The sequence below is a fragment of the Polistes fuscatus genome, unplaced genomic scaffold, assembly GCF_010416935.1.
Source record: "Polistes fuscatus isolate 324 unplaced genomic scaffold, CU_Pfus_HIC Scaffold6, whole genome shotgun sequence".
Taxonomy (NCBI): Eukaryota; Metazoa; Arthropoda; class Insecta; order Hymenoptera; family Vespidae; genus Polistes; species Polistes fuscatus.
Window position 1 is genome coordinate 13118737 of NW_025113140.1, and position 23316 is coordinate 13142052.

A 23316-nucleotide genomic window follows, 5' to 3' on the forward strand; every position below is an offset into this window, starting at 1 on the left:
CACTGCCACGTGGTGTTAGGTATTACTCGTTACGTCGTAATTCGAAGATAACATCGTAATTAACGAAGGACACGTCGTAATTAACAAAGGACACGTCGTACTTAATTCTTCGTCGTCTACCATCGTCTTTCGTATCCCTTTTTATCGTCTTCTATTGTCTTCCGTTGTCTTCAGTCTTCCTAGTTTTCTTTCACACCCAACACTCGTCATATAAACAATGAACTGTATCAGAATGCACCTGCTGGCCCTTTCTGTCGCCCATTATACTTAATATCCCCTCCATCGTCCTCGTCATTCCTTGCATTTTTTGCGAAACTTCCCGATCAATCCAGATCATAGAAATTCTAGATTTTTTCTGCACTTCCGGATCAGAAACATTTGAGAGACGTCGGTGGGACCACACAAAAAGCGATAGGTCCAAGCGGTGTCATCTTACAAACAAAATACATACTCCCGTTTACAGATACAATTTCTTTCTTTTTCATCTTACGATAAACTCTCACACACTCATACCCATATCATAACACACATGCAAATAAAGAATAATATTTTCTTATCAATACTTATAAAGAAATCGTTTGTTAATAATTCTAGGAATATCGATATGCACACTTCTCGAATTTCCCCAACCCCACATATATTAATCAAATAACGTAGCAATTAAAAATATTTTAATATATTTTAATAACATTTTTAATTGGACATTAAAATAATTTTGCAATACTACGATTCGATATAAATAATATTCAGTTTTTATTTATTATATATATCGGATTGTTCGAAAAATTTGTGTTGATTTTTAAAAAAAATTTAAAGAAGGCAACACTTTAATATTATATATTTAAAACTATATATAGGATATATAATATTCATATAAATAGGCGCCAATTTTCCAGGTAATAATATGCAATAATAATAATTATAAATATGTACATTATATTTTTATTGTTAATTATAAACTAAAATTAGAAAGATAGAGACATTTTATGGATTATTGAAATATTTGTTTGTAATTAGATATGAGATCAAATATTCTAATACGTAAATTAATGGTAATTAAAGTAAACTAATAAAAACATATTATAATGAGATCTTTCACTTCCGAGTTATGGCCGATTGCAAATTGTATACGCATACGTTCTGTCACTTAGAAAGCTTAGTTGCATAAGAGTCGTAACCGGATCTTTCGAGAAGTACTATGTTACTTCGTGTAAAAAATGTGAGGGAAAACAGAAGAAATGTTACGACTATACAAAACAAAAATCAAAGAATAGAATTAAAACTTTGGAGAAACTACGAGCTTTGTAATAATTTGTCAATAATTTGATGCATATTGCAAGAGATAACGATTCTTGAAAATCTTTCGTAACAACTTTATTTTTAATTTTATTACGTAAATATAAAAATCCTACCAAACACGTTTGATATGGGTAAATGAAACTTTATAATTACACGATTGAAATTACTTTGAACGTTTTACATTTAACTAAATCGTAGCACGAAATGTTTAGAAATCGAAGAAAAGATCTGTTAACTTTGTACATATACAATAATTTAGAAGTACGGAAAATTAGGATAGTCTCTCCTTTTTCCAAAAGTATCATGATTTTTCGTTATTCGTTCATATGTCCTTTTTTAACGTGTCACAAAAGTTTCAAAGCTACAAGATCGCTAAGAGCACTCGGATAAAATGTTTCATTTTTCACCTTATCGTATTTTGAAAGGAATAGTGACATTTATTTCCCAAACGACTGCTCATATTTCTTGTCCTCTTCTTATACGTATCTATATCATGTATTTTACATTAAGAATAAAAGATGTGATATGTTGAGCGTTTCGCGTATCTAGGAAAAAAAAAAAGAAAAAGGAAAGATCGTCGGAATGATTTTTCATTTAAGAGCGAAGATGTTGTCACTTAGAATTCTCGTTCACTCGTTACCTTGTTCATATCAATCATATCATTGTTTCTAGTCTACTTTCAGGGTATATTTCTGATAAGTTATAAAATTGAAATATAGTCAAGTACTTGTGACAACTTTTTCTTATAATCCACTGTATTTTTTTTCACAATCGGTTCATTTCCAAACGAAACAAAAATATCGTATTTCAATTCAAATTAAAGGAAGGGAAAATTTCAATGAAACTATCCACCGCAAGCTTCGTATTGGTCAAAGACAAAACTCTGGCACGCGTTGGTAATTAAAATTCGAAAATATTTGTTAATTTAATTGTACTGAGTAAACGTTTAGGACAATTACCGTGATCCACGGAGACATTTCTTCGCTTGCCGAAGAAGGAAATACATCGGCGGTAAAGTGCATTGCCGATAGAGAAAGGGGAACCAAGTCTAAAACTAGCAGTGAGCCGATTCGCATCATTCAGTGCGTGATACTTAACGTATATGTGCAAACGTTCCCTTTCTTTACGCGGAACGAGATTAACGAAAGAATTTAATCGGAAGTTTTAGCAAGATATTAATTTAGATTTCTATTTAATAAACTTCAAAGGAAAACAACAACAAAATTCATCCGTTTTGTTATTAAACCGAAAGAAAGAAGAGTGTTAAATCTAGTTAGTTATTGATATGATTCATTTATTCATGAATGAATCGATCACTACAAAATTCATTCAGATTCGAGTAATCAAATAAGGAAACAAGGAGCCGAATTATTTATCGAAGAAAAATGATAAAAGAAGGGAAAGGAAAAAGGATCGAAGTATATTGAAAACTTGAAGGAGGATCATTGAAGAATGTTCGAACGATCGAATAGATTAATCAACGAAATAATCTATCGTGAAAATCTTTAAGTGGCATTTCATTTTTGTTAACGTTAATCAACATAATCTTTCAAGAGTGTAATAACGTCATCTAATACGTTCTCATCGTTTTCTCGAGGAAATAAAACTAGATAGATAGAAATTGGATTAACTTTAGTCGTATATCAAAGTGAAATAAATATGGCTCGATATTTGAGTTGTTCGTTGATAATATTAGGATTTTGTAATTTGGTTGTTTCGAGAAACGAATCGAACATTTTACGATTGAGTAAACCTCAGAAAGTTGTACCTACCGTAGTGAAAAGTAACCATGTTAATAATGTCAGCGATTATCAACGAGAAATGAAAGAAATGATATCGACGGAATCTCACGTTGGGTATAGTAAGAACAATCCTGAATTGGATTGGAAAAATCACGTTAAGATCGCAGCTGAAAATGAAGAAGTACCGCGTGATTTGGATGTTAATTTTATGGAGGATAAGATCGAGAGTACTGCGAACAGCATTCAATGGCTTTCGGATTTATACGATCCTCTTAAATGGAAGAGAGTACCCGGAAAACTTGAGAATGAATGTAGGAAGGATATGAATTCGTTTCTTAAGTCCCTTAAAGATGGAAAACTCTGGGCTGCTAAAAGTAAGTAAGCTTGTTTCTCATTGATTCAAATATTGATCTTCTCGATTTAATTCAAATATTGTGCCAAATATTATCAATCATAAGATATATTAGGGTGAACCTAAAGATTTTATATTTTTAAATTAATATTTCCAAATGAAATTTTACAAAAAAAAATCCATTGTGCAATTTATAAGACAATAAACACGCGAACTTTTGCTTCATCCTAATAGATATCCCAAACTTATCTCGAATAAAATACGAAAAAGAAGAAGAAGAAGAACAAGAAGATTTGATCTCGAGACAAAGATCGATTAGATTCACGATTTCATAAAACTTGTCTTTACTTTATGGAAACTCCATAATTTACCGCATTGTAACACGGTAATGACACGAGCAAATAAATTGCTTTACCAGTTTTATTTTCGCGACGCATCGATGGAGCGCGTCAAAGAAAAGGGAAATTTTATTTCCGATTTTTCTTCCCCTGTTCTTTCATATTTTCTATTGTTTTTTTTTTCTTTTAACTTCGTAACGTAAATTACTTTACGAAGTTAAAGAATTTTCGCGTTCGCAATTTTTTCTTCCCTTTTGAATAAAAACTGGAATGAATCATCGTGGAAACTTATGGAAACATTGACGGCCGGTTATTAACATAAATTCAAATGGTTTGTACCCTTCCTCCCTTTTTCCTCGTATTTAAAATAGCATTCTATCGAGAATAGAAAACTTGAATTTGTAATTTAACTCTCGTACGAAGTTCGAGAAAGAAGAAAAAAAAGAAAAAAGAAAAACACACACACACACACAGATACAAAACCCTTGAGCCGATTAAAGGTCAAAAGTTATAACCAGAGAAAGAGAGACACTTGTAAATGTTAATTAATCGACATATGCATAAGATTAAAAAAAAATATATTATGTAAAAATCGAGAAAGTGAACAAACGAGTGAACGTAAATAGGTTGGTTCAAAGGTATACAGGTAGAGTAGAATATTGCAAAATAGTATTCTGTTCTAGTATTGAATTTCCATCCTTTTCTTTCTTCGTAACATTGTAAATTTATGCGTAAAACGATAGCTCTCCTATCGATGCGAATGATGAAACTCGAAAGACAGAGAGAGAGTGTGCACAGGTGCTTGTCAAATGAATTCCGCGTGTCACGGAATAATATGACTACGTGTGTAGGTGTGTTAGGAAGGAAGATAGTGAGCTTTAAGCTATGTTCATTGATTATCTCGAACAATACCACAATATTCTCTCTCTCTCTCTCTCTCTCTCTCTCTCACTTTCTGCATATCAATTATTCACGACAGACAGACAGACAGATAGACAGACACGTTGTAGAATCGATCCTTTTAATAATAAACCTAGACGGAAATTTTCCCTGGGTCATTGACTGGTTCGTCATTATTTTTAAAAGAAAAAAATAACAAATAAAAAGAAAAAACAAAAAAATAGGAAGAGAAAACTAGAAAATAGTAACAGATATATATATAATAATAATCGTAATACATTTCGTAGCAGCAACATCGTAATTTGGAATCGCGACGCGGTTCGTTGTCGTTGCATTATTGAGCAATTCTCTTTTTCCTCTTCGTCGAATGACTTCGTGTCTCGCTATGAATTATTTCATAATGTTTCTCTTAATGATTCTTAAAATATAGCTACATCAGTCAGAACGTGCTCGTTTTATTACGATTACACATTCTTACACTTGTGAAATTACCTACCTTTAACTTTTACCTTTTAACGTGTATTTATTTATTTTTTCTCTTTTCTTTTTTCTTTGCCCTCTTTCATTTTTATCGCTTTGCCTTTCTTTTTCTTTTTTTTCTTCTTCTTCCTTTTGTTTTTTTTTTATTACCTATTAAAATGTTTAAGCGTATCGAGCATGTCGAAATAATGATGATAGTCTTAGATTGTAATCAAGATGAGATAATCGATGGAAAGTATATCGATTTATACACAGAAATAGATTTCTACGTGTACGTACGTACGTACACACGTGTGTGTGTGTGTGTGTGTGTTTGTTTGTACGTAGAAGAAAATAAAAGTTCAATGGAACGTTCGAGCCATCGCGATGTAATTGGCGTCATCTCGTTCAATGCAACACTGCACTTTCTATCCGATACTATCGGCTTTAAATTGTTCAAGCGAGAGTTTACATAACTGGTAATGAACCTTTCAAAGTTAAGACGACGTAATCGAACCTTCGTACGTACGTTGAGATCCGTTAACTCTCTCTTTCTCTTTCTCTCTCTCTCTCTCTCTCTCTCTTTTTCTTTCTATTTATCTTTCAAATTATCCGTATCACTATTTTCTTCATAAAATACCTCGTTAAATGTTCAACGATCTGTTCACGATCCTTATTATGTTCTTTTTTTTGAATCAGTGTCCGACGCAAGCGGCCGTTATTCCTCTCAATTCCATTTTGGAAATGGTTTTTGGTTGGGTTCTAGTACACTTTGCAAAGAGATCAACATTACGAAAGAGAAAAACCTGACCGGTGGAACGGAAAGTGTACCACCATATAAAGTAAGCTTTCACGTGGCTAGGATCTACTTGACTTTGCCTAAGGAACTTGAATTATCGGTGAGTTTAGTTGTATTTGTGATTGATGAATGAATAGAAATGGTCAAAGTAAGATATGAAATGGAGAAATAATATGATAAGGAAGGGAAAAAAAAAATAATAATAATAATATAAAAAGACAGTGGTATACGGTAAAACGCGAGCTAAAGCTCAATTTACCCGGTATAATGGATTTCTACTATATACCGAAGATAGTAACCGCAGGGAAAACTAAGTTATGAACGCTCATGCAGATTTAAAGTACCACATCCGAAGGGAAAAATGAATTTTCCATCGAAAATATACCCTCAGGGTATTATCTTGATGCTTTTAACCGACGTAGAAAATCTAGAAAGATGACTCGGTAAAAAAAGCACGTTATTATTATCATTATTATTGTTATTATTAATTATTAAATATTATTATTGCGTATGAATTCGTAAGATCTAGCAGTTGAAAAGTTTTCTTAAGATTATCATAACGATTTTGCCCCGTGACTGACGAAGAAGAAATAACAAATGGTGATAGTAGCACTTAGAGAAACAGAAGCTTTAACTGTGTTATTAAAATACCCTCGAAGAAGCTTGAAAGTTCAAACTCAGTTGCAGTCTAAAGTAAATTCTCTTCTGTTAAAGAGAAAGTAGTAAGTCCTGCGTTAAACGATAATCGGCTTATACAACTCTTTATATTTTTAAGTTCTGTAAAAGGTAAGATTATTAACGGAAGGAAAAAAAAGATAAGAATACGTATTTAAGGGGACGGACGAAGATAAAAATGAAATCAAAATATAAGTCTTGATATAATTTTTTACGATATAAACTGTTAATAAAATAACAAGGAAGAGAAAATTAAAAAATATTTTTGTATACAATTTTACTTATATTATATTTTTATATTATTTTTTATATGTTATATTTTTGTTATAATTTTTAGAATGGAAAAATTAATTAACAATTATTACGTTTATTGATTTCTCGTTTAATTTTCAGACACGACAAGTATTTTTGGGCTTGTGCTTGCCAAGTTCGTGCGATCGACAATCCTTGACTTCGATGTTAAGAGCCAGTGCAGATCGAGTCGAATTAGAGGGTAACTTTACATATCGATCGGTTGGCCCGAAGATTCACATTTTCACGGTGAAACCGGTGCCATTAAGCGACTACACCGTTTGGCAAGACCCCAAATTCTACGTGCTAACGTGAGTGATGTTAATAATACCCTTTATCGTGATAACCAACTAACAAAGTTGTGTTGATATTGTTTAGTATAACGATAATCTTCCTTGGATTAGTTCTTCTTCAAATTTACATTACCCTATATCTAAAATAAGTTAACCCTTTGAGGGTGAAATCCACCTAACAATTGCAATCGTTGGAAAAACTGAATGAAGAAAAAAAAGAAAAGAATTTCGAATGAAGGTGGTGGGTAGACAAAAAAAATAGATAAGCGCATATATGCATCTTTAATCCACACGTGATTTTTCCTTTACAGAAACCAGTATAAGTGTGTGTGTGTGTGTAGGTGTAATTAAAGCAGTTATTAATTGATTGGTTCTACGTAACTGAAATTATTACCTATCGTAACGTGCATTAGTAACACGTGCTCGTTAGCTTCGTTGCACTTTCCCTTCCTAATTATTTTTACAATAACTCCAATAAATTTCTTAATGAAACAAACGATCTTATTATCCATTGACACATTTCGTACCAATTCGACATTTGAACAATTATAAAATGATAAATTAATGAGATGCATAATTATGTTTAACCATTGGATTGACGTTTCATTTCATTAATTATATTTTATAGCAGGGGGGTTATCGTGGTAATTGGATAACCCACTATATCTTATTGTTTTTACCCTCATTGGAACGTTATTTTAACGATGTCGCGAAAATTAAATAATCGTCTAACTTGACCGATTTTTATAATTAATGACGATGGTTAACATTATTCAATCAAAAAAAGATATATATATATACATATAACAGTCAATTCATTTACATTCTTCATTTACATTACTTCATTTACATTAAGATAATTCAATTTACTTTTCAATTATTTTGTGTTCGTTTCTACGTTTATCTTACGACGCGTTGTAATTTGCCAGAGAATATAATTATAATTAATTTTCTCTGAGTTTGTATATTTTGCATATTGCATTACCAAATTCATTAAAAAAGATAAAGAAACAAAGAGAGAGAGAGAGAGAGAGAAATCAGCAACTTGTCCAACAAACACAATCGCATTTTAAAACGAAATCTTTCAAATATTATTATTATAAATACGTTTCCGTTAAAAATAACTTCCGAACTATATTCTAAAGTGAACCGAGTGCTTATCTTTTTAGTTTTACGGATTCAAAATAGCAATTTTATTTGTGCATGCGGAAAATCTTGCATATTTACTTTCGAAAAAAGAGAGTAGAAGATAAAGAATAGAAATTTTACATATATAAATATACATGTAATGGTAAGAAATGTTAGAAAATTGCGATCAGTATGCAAGTGTCTCGTAACGCGAGACAAGTTTCAAGAATTACAACGTTATCGATGGTTAACGTTATTACGCGAGTGAAATTTGCATAATGACGAATACTCGGAGACATTAATTTCAACCAACGTAAATATAATAAGTAGTGCTAGTAATTGCACGTTAGAAATGAATGCAACGGTGTTAGTAGAATTATTTTGAAAAACTTTTAACGTCTCTATATGTTTTATAATAACATACAATAAACATATGTTGAAAATAAAACGATATTACGCGTACACTCGTATCTGTTTGATCGGACAGGTCATACGATTTTTTTTTTCCTTTCTTTACAATACTTGCGAAATGATAATATTACTTTTATCCCGTGCAATAAAGTACACTTATGTTTTCTAAGTGTTTTTCTTTTCAAAAAGGTTACAACCTTTAAAAAGAAAAAGATATGACGTGCATAATACGAGAAGTAAGTAGGATATTGTACGAAATAAAATGATCAAATGTATTTTGCATGTTCGTATGGCAGGTATCACGATTATGGTACTGTTAATTATGTTTTTACTTTAACAGTTAATTGTCACAGTTTGATCCTTGAAATCGTATGATTACAAACCTGTCCCTTTTTAAATAATTTCTTTATTTATTTAATCATTAATGAGATGATCGTATATTTCGTATTACGTTTGTATGCAGGTATCACGATTACTATTGGTAATACTAACTGAGCTTTTACTTTTACGGTTCATTGTCACCGTTTGATCCTTGGAATCATATGTTTACAAGCTTATACCTTTTTAGATAATTTCTTTATTTAGATGAGAAGTAGTATGAGCAGTTTGCTTTCATTTATGTAATCCCCAGCGTCAAATCTCCTAATAGGTGTTTAGAAACCTGTTCTTTTTCATCGGTTTACCAATACTTTATTTAGTCTGATGCGAATTTTCATCGAAATTGATTTATTTCGATATTGTTATTGGATAAATAAATTATAATCCAAATGTTCTCGTGTTTCTTCGTTTATCACAATTTACGGATACGGTCGACGGTCGAGAAACGAAATAATAATCCAAGAAAATCGTTCAACTTCAAATTATAATCTAATTGTAAGCAACGTTATGATTCTGAAGTTTTTAAACCGGGGTTCTCAGTAAAATAATCTTTTTTATTCGAGTTTCACGCTAATATTTATGAAAGTTCTTATTCGCGCGTTACATTGGAAATACGATGGTACGAGAGAGTTGAAAATTGTTCAAATAATTCGATAATTCTTCTTTAATTCCTGTTTCGTGATAGTTTGGAAAATTTCGAATCAAGAAGTATACCGAAAATTTCTCAACGTACTTTCTAGTTTTTCTTTTTTCAAAGTATTCAAATTATTAACGAGAGAAAAATCGTGTCGAAGGGTGAGTATTTTTGAAGTTTTTTTCTAATCGAGATTCGAAGAATGATGAATTTTCTAATAATAAATAATAATACTCTTTCCTTTTACCCTTTTTAAAAACCCTTTGTCCTAGTTCGTTCAATTACGTTTTCCTAGTAGTCGTGTTATCGATCGTTTAATCTATCCTGACTATTTCAAATTTTTTAATAAACGCTTCTCTCTTTGATTTTATATATTTTTTTTCTTCTTTCTTTTTTTAATTTTTTTTTTTTACTCTTCACCATCGATACGCAAAAACATTCGATCATTTTATTATTATTATTATTATTATTATTATTATTATTATTATTATTATTATTATTATTTTTCGTTACTTTTCTTTTTTTTCATTCAGATACGACGATTAATAATCCCGTCTATCTCGGAGAATACACAAATGGACGATTTCATATTCCCGTATATTCAATCGGATTAATTTTAATCCTATGAAAATTTTAAATTACGTTTCATCTCTGCACGATACTCTAGTTTTCTATCAAAACACGATTAGTTCAAATTTATATTTCTGATTGTATTTAAAACTTATGAATTTATTTATCAAACATTTATCTAGACGCTAATGAGAAATTAATTTTAAAAATACGAATTGTCGAATATTAAAATCTTCATCGAGTGTATCATCGGGTTAATATTTCAATCGTCATTTTTTTTCATTGATTAAAGAAAAAAGGAAAAAAAGAATCGAAAGAAATTCCAATGAATTGACACACGAAGAATATTTATTATTATTAAATTTATTAAAAATGTATTACTATAATACTTATTTAAATGAATTGACCTCAACCTACGCGTACCCATCATCGGTAGGAAAATGAAAAATAGATTCAAACGTATTAGGTAGGATCGAGTTCGTTTTGCGGCTGAAATGTAATTCGAGGAAAAGATTGATTTAAGTTTATTCTATTATATATACCGTAGACGATTATTTACACTGGTCTCTCTTGTATTTTCTCGCTTGCAGCAGTAACAGTAGCAGCCAGTAACAGCAATAAGAGTTAAATATTACGTAAGATTGTAGAAAGCCTTTAAACATCCAACTCGTGAAAGTGGCCACGTTTATCGTTTGAATTCCATTCATCTAATACATGTTTTGATGAAATCGAATTGTATTTTAACGTGAACAAAAATCCCATAATCAACGTTAAATCATTCCTACGAATCTCTAAACGCCACTTTTTATTTGCCATTCAATTATTTTATTTTTATTTCGAACGTCTTTTTTCCAAAAGTTCGTGGGTTGTTAATTGTGTCATAAACTGCATAAAAGAATTGTTTTTTTATAAAATTTACTTTTGGAAATGTTAATAAAAAAAAAAAACGCACGAACTTTTATCTCATTATAATATCGTGTAATATTTAAGAAAGTCATTTTTCGCGTTTAAGCTGTCAATAAATTTTTCAACTAACGTTACGATATGAAATTTGCTTCTATTATCGGGTTAATTATGGCACGGTGATGAATAAATAATGATACTACGAGATATCGATTATCGAAGATCAATCTTGAAAAAAATTATTAGAGTTAAGAAAAGGAAACATAAATCTCTAGATATACCGTAATGCTTCTCGATCGTTAGAGAAAATGGGTTAAGCGAATGTTATTTTAACCTTGCACTATTACCTTGTTGCGTGTCATACTATTCTTACATTAGACTAATTATCTTATTTTATCCTATAGTAATCTCGTAGATATTTATTATTCAAAAGTCTTAGAGTGTCGAATAGAATATTTCTATAAAATAGACTCTGGTACACAAATATTTAATCGGAAAGATTTATATATATTAATAGTATATTTAATATATATAATTATTAATTAATATTAATATATTAATAATATATTGTATATGTATATATAAGACTATTATATATATGAGTATATATATATAAATCGCAAAGATAAATTGAAAAATCGTATTAATAAAAAAAAAAAAAGATAGTTTGTACATTTTATGAATTTTTTTTTATATTTCCAAATTCGTACGCCGATAGAAATTTGATAATTTAACTTTCTTGGTATTGTAAAATGTTGGAAAAAAAAGATTTGATTATCAAAACGGATCGAAAGTTTTTAGATTTACCCCAACAAGCGTGGAAAATATTTAAATTTCGAATTTTACTCATCCAACCAGCTGGTGAAAGTAACTCGTATACTTACAATGGAAGGTAATTTTCCGAATAGAGATGCTGGGATTTTATCTCTCTCTCTCTCTCTCTCTCTCTCTCTCTTTCAGGTAACACTTCTAATTTGGTTTCCATCTGTTTCTCCGCAAAGATGCATGGGATACGAGAAATTTACGCTATAACGTAGATTGTATCTTGCTGGATCTTTCTTGGGACTCTCCCAAGAGAATGAGAGAGAGGGAGAAAAAGAGGAAGGGGTTGGTGGGTGGGGGGAAACTGTAGAATCTAAGGAAAATCTAATACAAGTATGAAATGAACGCCTTTGGAGAATACTAATGAACGTCTCTTGCCATTTCTCAATGATTCAAACAATTTATTACTTTCTACGAATTGATCGAAATCATTTAATCAAAACAAAAATCGATATTTAATTACGTATTATTTTTAAACAGTACAAATACAAATATCTTTCATCCTATCAAATAATTTTACAAATAAATATCTCGAATCGATGTTATTTGCTTTTGAGAGTTAAACGGAATAAAAAGAAAAAAAAAAAAGAAAAAATACCCATTGAATTGGGAATCCAATTTTATCTGCAGCTTTTATCAAGCTTGAAAATTCATTTCTTTTTTTTCTTTTTCTAAAACAAATTTGTTCTACCTTCTATGAAATGATTAGAATATTTGAAAATATGAAAACATTGATTTGAAAACATTTGTTTTTCAAATTTATTGATGGTATTGAATTATTTGAAATGAGAACTCGTAGTTATTCGTGGTATAGACAAAAAGTATGACAAAAATCCATTCGTCTTTCGAAATCAACGATTTGGTTTCTTAAGAAAACGATTATTTTTCTTATTTTTCGATTTTTCACTTTCGTACTTCCTAGATCTAGATAAGAACTAGTTCCAGTAAGTAATTGCGAAGGTCGTCTTATAGTAAAACGTTCATCTATGTATTTACCGAGTGAGAGTTTTGTTTCTGCTTAAAAGGAAATCCATGTCAGTTCACATATGGTATCATGAATAATTAATTTTAAATCATTCGAATAATTTTTACTCTCGCAATTTTTTATTTCAATTTGTTCGAATACTTTCAACGATTCAATAAAATTCAATTGCAATTGATACCATGAATAATTAATACATAAATTATTCGAATAATTTTTATTTACAATTGTTTATTTCAATTTGTTCGAATACTTTCAATCAAATTTTTTTAAAGTTGCAATTCCCGTTAAAAGAATTTCCTCTTTTCGATATTCAAGTTAATACTTATCTTAAAGTATCTATTGAAAGTATCTACTTTAATGTAAGATAAGAGATTGCTTCGATCTAATTTTGTTAATAGTTTTCACGTGCATAGAAGGATATTGGAAAACGCACGTAACATCTTTCTCGAATAAACGATATCGATTCATTGAAAATGGGAAATACATTTTTTCCCGATTTACTTATGAATTTTTGATTCGTTCAACACACATACACACACATACACACACACACACACACACACACATCATTAAATTCTAATTCAAAAGTATTGGAAGCAAATTCATTAAAATCACTTCAAGACTAAATAAATTAGTGTTATGAAGTACGATCTTCATTTATTCAATTAGACAAGCAAAATTGTTAATTTATCTTTGACCTAAACAGGTCTTCTCGTATTGTTCAAGGCCAATCGAAAGATTTTCCTTTTATTGACACACATGCACACTACAGACGCATAATTTATGAACCTTAAAAATATTCAAGAAGAAAGAACAATCGTTCTACGAGTATTTCTAAACTTTTAACCATTTAAAATATGAAAATCCTTTGACAAGTCATAGATTTATTGCAAGAGGTCAGGAGTATTAGGTGTGTCTCTTTAAGTGAAAAGAGGAAAACCTGAGTAAACTTTCCCTTTCGAAATACCACTTGGAATAATAATAAAAAGCTATAAAGCTATGAAAATGAAATTCTCTGAATGGTATAGAATATTTTAAAATTAATATTATCTAATATTTAAAATTAAATATTATCTAACTAATAAATTAATAATACTTTTTAAAATTTAAATTAAAATTAAATTATCTAAAATTAAAATATTATTAAAAAGATTTTTAAATTAATATTAAAATTGAAATTAATATTATCTAACTTGAATACTAACTTAACCTACTTAATTACGTGAAAATAAATATTAATAATATTTCATTGTTTTTATTTGTTAATCTTATAGTACCATCGGAGGAGGTATAGTTCTTTTAATGATGTGTGCTGCAATCTACGAACAAAATATCGTCATAGAAAGCACGGATATCGAATCCTCAAGCGGAACGAATAATAACGAGAAAGTTATTCATTTTGCGGATAAAAATCTAACACAGGACAGTTGTGTTTCTATAGTACAAGAAAATAACGAAGAATTGATCGACAAAGTATCGAATAATATACAAAAAAAGGATTTAAATACACAGATAAAGGATATCAAGGAGAGAGGTTAATTCGAATAGAAATATTTTTCGCGTCTTGTTTTTCAATTATAAATTATATTTTACAATGGCACAGCAGGCTTTACTTGTGTAATAATGTTGATTTCTTAATCAAATTAATCACCTTAGCATACAAAAAAAAGACAATTCAAACGTCCTATAATACAAATCAAGGACAGGAAACGACTATTAATTCTACCGAGGAAAAATAAATAAGTTAATAAATAAGAATTTTTACGCAAAATTCTTCCCACCTCGTTTTTTTGCAAACGGTGTTAAATTGCTATGTTTAAAAGTACAATGAATTTTAAAACAATATTCACACCAGTCATTCCTGCTATGTCCTTGTTAGATTTTATTAACAAACTTTGAAAAACATTGTTGTTTTTTTTTGTAATTATTGAAAACGGTTTTTTCCAGAATTTTGGGTAAAGTGTCTATTGGCTTTTAGTCCAACTATAAATGGTGGAAAAATTATCAGTACCGAACCGGCTGCCAGAGACAGTTTGACCTGCCTTCACGGTCTTCGAGTCTTTTCATTAGGATGGGTCGTAATGGTTCATACGTATCTTCAAGTTTTTGCTATAGCAGGTGAACCTAATTATTTTTATCGTAGTGTCTATTTTCTAACACCATTTCTACCTCTTACACCATTCGTTTCGCCTAACGTCGGAAAAATACTTTTTACCTTTTTTTTTTTAAATTTTCTGTTACTTCTTTTTTTTTCTTCTTCTTTTTTTCTTAGAGAATAAAACGCTGCGCACCATCACCGAGAGGAACTTTATGTTTCAGACGATCAGCAATGCTACTTTTTCGGTTGATACGTTTTTTTTCATTAGGTAAGTTGATCAGTTCCATTCACGATTAATTAATTAATTAATTAATTTATTTATTTACGGGGATAAACCTATTAATACAGAAATTTTTGTAAAAAGGTCAGGTAAAAAATGAAAAACAAAATATTAAATAAAAATGAATTTTATTTTATTGTACAGCGGTCTTCTGGTTACGATCTTGTTCTACCGATCATTGCGTATATAATCACGATTAATTTATTAATTAATTAATTTATTTATTTATGGGGATAAATTTATTAATACAGAAATTTTTCTAAAGAGGTCAGGTGAGAAATAAAAAACAAAAGATTAAATAAAAATGAATCTTATTTTATTGTACAGCGGTCTTCTGGTTACGATCTTGTTCTATCGATCATTGGGTAGTTTGAAAATCGATAAAAGCGATTTCCTCAAAAGTAGCACGAGCAAGTTCATCGTCATGGTTCTCTACAGATTTGTTAGGTGAGTAGAAAGTATCTGATGGTGAAAAAGATCAAAATAAGTAGGTGACTTTTTTCGTGTCAGGATTACTCCACGATCTATATTATGTTCCTTTTTCCTACTTCACGTAGATTGACACCGGCTTATCTCTTCGTACTCGGGATGAACGAAATTTCTATAAAACAAGTTGAAGCAAGAACCGTTTTCACACCGGAAATTGCTAATCATTTGAACTGCGAACAATTTTGGTGGAGAAATGCGTTCTACTTGAATTCACTTTATCCTAGGAAAGAGATGGTAAGTTTTTTTTTATTATTATTATTATAAAACAATCGATTAACGTGTAATAATAGTTTCGTCATTAAATGCATTTTCATCGTAGAATTAAACGTAAAGAAAAAACAAAATAATAATAATAATAATAAGTAAGCGTTTCTATGTTCTCGTAGATTTCGTAATACATCAATCTGTTAATCTCATTAGATCTTTTATAACATATTGAATCATTTTAGAAAGGTATAACATGATCGAGTCTAGAAACAAAAAAAAAACCAACACGATACTTCAGATTATAATTACGATATTGTAGAACGAGTAAAAAAACTCGATTACCTTGCAAATCGGATTGTGATCTAAAAAAAAAGAAAAACATCGTTTAACGTTCAATCGATTATTCCTATTTGCTAATTGTTATAATTTTTATCTCGATCGATGTAATCCTTAATTGAGTCGAACGAGATTAACGTACTAGCTTAACATACTTATTTCAGAGAGGAAAATGAAGTAGAGCGTTTATTTTGAAAATGATGCAATTCCATTTTCTGTTACGAGAAAATTCAAGATTTGCGTATTAAAGATTTTGCGTATTAATTTAAAAGTATTCAATTATTATGTCAAGTCTGTGGCAAATGTTTATATTCATTTATCGATATGTAATTTGATTATTATCAATTTCTTTTGGGCTAATTTATCCTCGGATTTACACACACTTTCAAAATAAACGGTCCATATTACAGAACGATACTTATTAAAATTTGTCAGTCAAAATTCAAATATGCGTGATAGAAAATTTCTTTCTAAGCGCGAACAAAGTCGACCGAATGCATTCCACTAATCGGTGGAACGTAGAAAATGAGGGGGAGGGGCGGTGTGGGGAGGTCGGAGGCGCGTTTGGATCGTTTTCCAATAATTAATTCTATCGGTGATAGGAAAGTTTCGAGAGACGAATGAGACACGACCTAACGTAACAACGAATGATCCAAACAAATATCATCTTCCAACAAATGATCGAAGAAGCAAAGTTAATTAGTTTCTTCCACCCTCAACCACCCAACCCCTCCGACAGTTTTGGAAGATATTCAAACTCGTGAATTGATCTTCGCACTGACTCGAAACTTCTTGTACGGTTTCTATCAAAATTACGAAACTTATAAATTTTCGAATAATAATAATAATAATCATTATCTTCATCATCATTCTCGTATATTTAAATGTTAACGATGAAAATAATTTCAGTGTATGCTTTGGAGTTGGTATATGTCGAACGATACTCAATTCTACGTACTTGGTATACTACTTCTTCTGTTATCCGTCAAGTATAAGAAAATAGCAATCAGTTTGGTGATATTCCTGATCGTATCTTCTTGCTTCACCACCTTCTCCGTAGCTTATACGAATGATTACGTAGCAAGGTAAAACAAAAAACTACGTCACGTTTTATCTTTCTTCCCCCTGCCTTTCGATCGAATGTTTTTTTGTTCAACGGTTAGTTATTCCTAAATCTAGGATCCAAGAACCGTTCGCCCTGTTCGATGAACTCTACGATAAACCATGGTTAAGAGCCGGACCTTATTTCATCGGTACCATTACGGGTTATTTATTGTTCAAGACCAATTGCAAAATCGAATTATCTTTGGTAAGTAATAGTTACATATGTGCCCATAATTATGAAAGTGGTCTAAGTCATATATATTTCTAGTTTCGAGATATTTAAAGGATTACATTTGAACATTAAATGAATTCTATATAATATTGAAATAACAAACACTATCTAACGGTTCATTTTTGACAATATCGTGAAAATTACATTGAATTAATTTAGTTTAAAATAATGTGATGTGAAATAACTAATAAACTGATTTTTTTTAATTTTGACTTAGAACACTTTTATAATTATGGGCACATATGTTCTTTTAAATGGACAATAATTATTGTCGGGTTTGTTATAGCACATCAATAAAAAGTATTAATAGTACAATACTAATTGTCGAATAAGTAATAGTTACATTATATATATTTTCTTTTAAATGGACAATAATAATTGTCGAGTGTGTAATAGTACAATAATAAAAAGTATAAATAGTGCAATAATAATTGTAAAGTAAGTAATAGTACAATAATCAAAAGTATAAATAGTGCAATAATAATTGTCAACTTTCCTAGTCGCACATCATAATATCGTTAAGTCTAATTGAAGAGAATTCTATAGAAAGTACTATAAAAAAAAAAAGTAGAAAATAGGGCATCGCAAGACAGAATATTATCGGGACGCGTATTATATCCCGTATGAATGGCGTATGCCTCTTCTAAGAGGACGACGCCACCAAACGTGGCCTCGATTCACCAAATCGATCTCTCTTATTCAAACGACAATTATTTTCTATTATTTTATTCTCTATTCTTATTTTTTTTATAATATTAAATACAATATTACCAATGTAATCTCGCGAATATTTGTCTTTCACATTTTCTTTTTCTTAACCACCCGAAAGTTACGAAACAATCCATAAATTAAATGTAAGAGAAAAGAAACGTGGAAACAAACAATAAATACAAATTTTAAATTATTGTTATTTTATTTTCAGTATATTAAGTTGACGGGTTGGTTGCTGTCAGGATTGATAATGTTCTCAGTCGTGTACGGCTTATATCCAGCTAATTTAACGGTGGTGGTGAGTTCCATTTACGCGGCCTTGGGTCACACTGCTTGGGCACTTGCAGTGTCCTTCATCGTTGTACAGTGTTGCACAGGCTCAGCTAGAATGATAGACAGCATTCTGTCCCTGAGGTTGATGTATCCGCTATCGCGGCTAACTTATTGCGCTTATTTGGTTCACCCTGTCATCATGATGATCACCGCTGGTCAAATGGATGGCCCGTTGCATCTGCATAACGGGATTGTGGTAAGACTTGTCTCCTTATTATTTCGATTTTTGTCTTTTTCTTTCTTACAGTGACTTAAGACACGAAACGATAAGATATTTTCTAGAAACTAATTTGAAATGAAAAATTAATCAGAACATTTGATTCGATAAACCTAATTATATTTTTACAGAGTTTATATACGTTTACAGAATTATTGGAAGAATTCGTGTCAAAATAAAAGATTAATTTCAATTTTAACAAATGAATATGATAAATCGTGAGTTTGGAAAATGTTCTTCTTAAAATTGTTGTTGTTAAATCAAAATTTTGCGAGATCGAAAATTCGTTTAAAAAACAGAATTAGGTGTATGATATTTTACAAGCCAATGGCAAATGATTCATCGAATTTTACAAAGTATAGTTAAATACCTAATAAAGTTTGAAATGAAAGATAAATAGAAAAGACTTGATAAAGTAGAGAAAGAAAATTAGTAAAAGACATTGTTATGTGTTGCATCAAATAGATAAAATCATTTGTTTCCTTCTCTAACCGTGCTCTTGTTTTCTCGTCGCATGATTCGACATATGCATATTTCTATTTTATGGGTATTAAAACTCTTTAGAGTTTTCCTATTTGCGTTATCGCATGGATAAAACTAAGAAAAATGAAAATCTTTTCATGGGAAAAAAAGAAAAAAAGAAAAAAAGAAAAAAAGAAAAGGCCAAAATCATATTAAACTCACAGAGAAGGTTATACGTTCGTGCTTTTATAGCTCATCGTTTACTTTGGCAACCTTGTCGCTTCCTACCTCGTGTCATTTTGCATTTCCATCGCTTTGGAAGCACCCGTTGTAAGCCTTTTGAAGATCTTCTTTACCGGAAAAAAACTGATGAGATAGAAGGGACCCATACAAATTTTATTGGCCGTCGTCGTCCTCTTTGACTCGTGACACATGGTAGGTTATTAACAAATAGTATAGAAAATATAATATTATTATAACAAAAGAAAAATATTCTATTATTAATCAATTGATTGAAATTTTTCAGAATCAGAAATAAAAAAGAATAAGTAGGTTGGACAAAACAAAAGTGAACTGACGTGTTCCTTAACTCTTTCAGTGCTATGGGCGCATATATGCGTCCAACGCAATCCGCGTAGATTAATGTGCGTTTCTCTTCCTTTTTTTTCCCTTTTATCTTATCCAAAATAATGAAATATTAACAAATCAAATCATTCTGGTTCAATGTGATTGCAATCGTTAGGCGAGTTCCGCATTCAAAGGATTAAACGAAAGGGAAACAAAACATTTCTGTTAGATGATATAGAATAAAACGTATCAAACGTTTATCGTTGAAACGTTAAACGTCAAATGAACAGATTTTTGTATACGTTAACCGTGTATGCATCTTTAACCCTTCGACACTCGTAAAAAGGGTTGAGTTTCGAATGTATCCTGTAAATAATAAATATACACATATATATATTTTTTTATATCACAACTTCGATGTAAAATAGATATGTCAAATGATCTGGAAGTACGAGTGAATAATTTGAAAATAAAAACCGAAATAAAACGATAACGAAAAAAGGGTGGGAAAGAGAGAGACAGAGAGAGAGAGAGAGAAATAGCATTGCATTCTTCTCTATATCCATTCGTTCTTCTTGTGTATCGATAAAAATAAGATAAAAGGGAGTATATACTGTGACAAACAAGTCGATTCTTCGGAGAGAAGAAACATTCTCTCTTTTCTTTGTTTTTCTTTTTTTTTTATATACCCCATCCTGTGATGCGTTATTATATCTGTCGATAAAATATAAACGATATAGAAAAAGAAACGTATAAGAGAATAGGTTCAATTAATACGTTTTGTTCATTTTAAAGGTTAAAAATGAAATTCATTTATCGACAGGTTACGTTTATTTCTCCCAAAATTGAAAAACACGATAACAAATGGTAGAACGAAATAGAATAGAAATATTATAGTTTCTTTTTCTTATTTCTTATAAGTACGCACTGGAAAACGTTCGAATTAGGTTTTTACCCAAGTAATGGAATATTTTTGTTGTTTGTTTATAGATCATCGTATAGTAAAATAAAAATTAATTCGAATAAAAATATCTCATCGTTGAGGCTTACTTGTGATCTAGGAATAAGATTTTGTTAAATAATAATATGATTATTCTCTAACAGATATATTTACATTTATCATTGTAACATATTTTCGAATTTACAAATCATGTCAATGTATTAAATTAGCATAAATTACTTATAATTCTCAGCTGAGAATTCATTGTATATTCTTATATTAATAAAAAAAAGAAAAATGAAAAAAGAAAATCATTGAAGAGATTAAACGATAAATAAAAACCTTTCGAAATATTTTTCTTTGAATTTTTAATAATTGTGTTATACATTTAAATATTATATACGTGTAAACATACTAAAAAAAACGTATAAAGTTTATCGGGAATTGATTTTCGATGCTTCGACTACACGCGAATATTCTACGTTCTTGTATTTCTATTTGATCTTATATATATATATAACATTTTATGTATATTTTCTACAAGACAAACGTACATGGGGCTGTTAGCAACAGAACCAAACGAAATTCTATGTCGATTCACATCGACGCTTATCGAAGATAGAAATATTGATATGTTTCATACGCGTATATAAATATGATATATATATATATATAAATTTATTCTCGAGACAGAATATTTTCAGTGAAATAAAATATTGCTTCATAAAATATCAAAAATTTCGTTAATTTCATACGTAAGATTAAACGTTATATTTTATAATTAATCTTCTCTTTCGTTTTTATAAAAGCAAAACGAATAAAACTTGATCTACGACTATTCAATCAACTTGCTACATTTTTTGGAATAATATTACATATATATATATGGATCCTTGAGAAAGGTTGTTTCCTAATCCTTCATAATTTACATGTCAAATAATGAGTATACATGAATGTATCGAATTTTCCGACAAGATAATAGATTAACTTAGGAAGAAAGTAAATAAAAGTCGGAAATGAGGACTATCGGTTTTATGTCTTTCCCTCGTTTTAAACGTCCAAATGAAAATTGATTTTATAACATTTCGTCTCCGTCGAGGTTTTGTAACAATAAAAAAAAAGAAAAAAAAAAGAAAAACGTTTCCACGGATATTTTTCGAGATCGAATAATGATATTCTATTTCTCGACACGTTTGCACCGTTCTTAGATTATTTTCCTCATCTTCTTCTTTTTCTTCTTCTTCGTTCGTTCTTTTTTTCTTTTCTTATTTTCTGAAATACTTTTGCAATAACGTTTCGATTTCAACTTAACGTCATTCTCATGGCGTTCGTTCAAACGGAAATCCGATATCAGAAATTGGCGTAAACTTTACAATTGGCTACGTTTTTCTATCTATTTGTTTATATATCTTTCTCTCTATTTCTATCTATTTAATTATTCCAGTTGAATGTATCTCATTATTACATTTGCCCACATCATTGTTACTCCCGTCAAATTTAATTGACGAAAATAACGATCCTTCACAATTAACACATCATTTAATGTAATGTTACCATTCAGTTGGTTTCAAATTCAATCATTTTCCATTAGTACAATGCAAAAATCATCAATTATTTTAATAAAAAGTCTTTTTTATTGTACACAAACAATAGAAAGTATGAACGAATAAATATTAACAATTAATTTATTATTATTATTAATAATTAGTGCTTGGAACAAGATATATTTGATTATAATTAAAACAGAGAAGAATACATATATATATCATTGATAAAAAATAAAGCGTAATAATGATCGATTAGGTTAATATATTATTTTTCGTGAAAAATTCGTTATCATTTGAGGGACCAGACAAAAGGTAAGACATCCTTTATCGTAACTTAACTTTTTGCTGGGGAAGAAAATGTCTTTTTTTACTTTTTTTTCTTTTCTTAAAAACAAACTTTCTTGTCAAGTCCGATAAGTTATTCTTTGTTTTACTTATTTCGTTTGATTTTTTTTTTAACGATACGATTCTAGATTAGAAGGATGAAGACAAATGAATGCACAAGGATCTGATAATAACCTTGGTATAAAAGATAAAAGGAACGCTAAAAAAAAGTCGTTTTGATCAACTTTTTTAGTGGCATTAACAAAGATAAACAAAGAAAAATGAGAAAGGTAAAGTTAATACCACCGTTGGAAGGAATATCTCAGTACTTATTAAAAGATCTAAAGGAAAAATTACGAGGAGTAATTTGAAACGGTGATATCAGTGACGTAATTCTCCCCGTAAAATTCTCGACAAAATTTCGTACGTTAAAAAAACTGATCATAGACGGGCATTATCGTTACGTTTCATTTTTTTAACTAACCAACGT

General features: G+C 30.0%; 1 protein-coding gene across 1 annotated transcript; it reads left to right on the plus strand.

The window, feature by feature from the left end:
• The first annotated feature begins 2958 nt into the window (after positions 1–2958).
• On the plus strand, positions 2959–19875 carry LOC122523352 (nose resistant to fluoxetine protein 6-like). Its single transcript, XM_043645029.1, has 12 exons — positions 2959–3415; positions 5790–5989; positions 6958–7166; positions 14254–14513; positions 14927–15097; positions 15252–15345; positions 15685–15804; positions 15915–16080; positions 17299–17474; positions 17569–17698; positions 18648–18965; positions 19701–19875. Exons 1-12 carry the CDS (start codon positions 2959–2961, stop codon positions 19824–19826), a joined length of 2427 nt encoding a protein of 808 aa, XP_043500964.1. The 3' UTR covers positions 19827–19875.
• The last annotated feature ends 3441 nt before the right edge of the window (positions 19876–23316 follow it).

Coding starts and splice junctions, on each gene's coding strand:
- LOC122523352 (XM_043645029.1), top strand. CDS start 2,959: ATGGCTCGATATTTGAGTTGTTCGTTGATAATATTAGGATTTTGTAAT. Junction 15,805..15,914: donor GTTCTCTACAGATTTGTTAG/GTGAGTAGAAAG, acceptor TACTTCACGTAG/ATTGACACCGGCTTATCTCT. Junction 17,475..17,568: donor ACGAATGATTACGTAGCAAG/GTAAAACAAAAA, acceptor TCCTAAATCTAG/GATCCAAGAACCGTTCGCCC.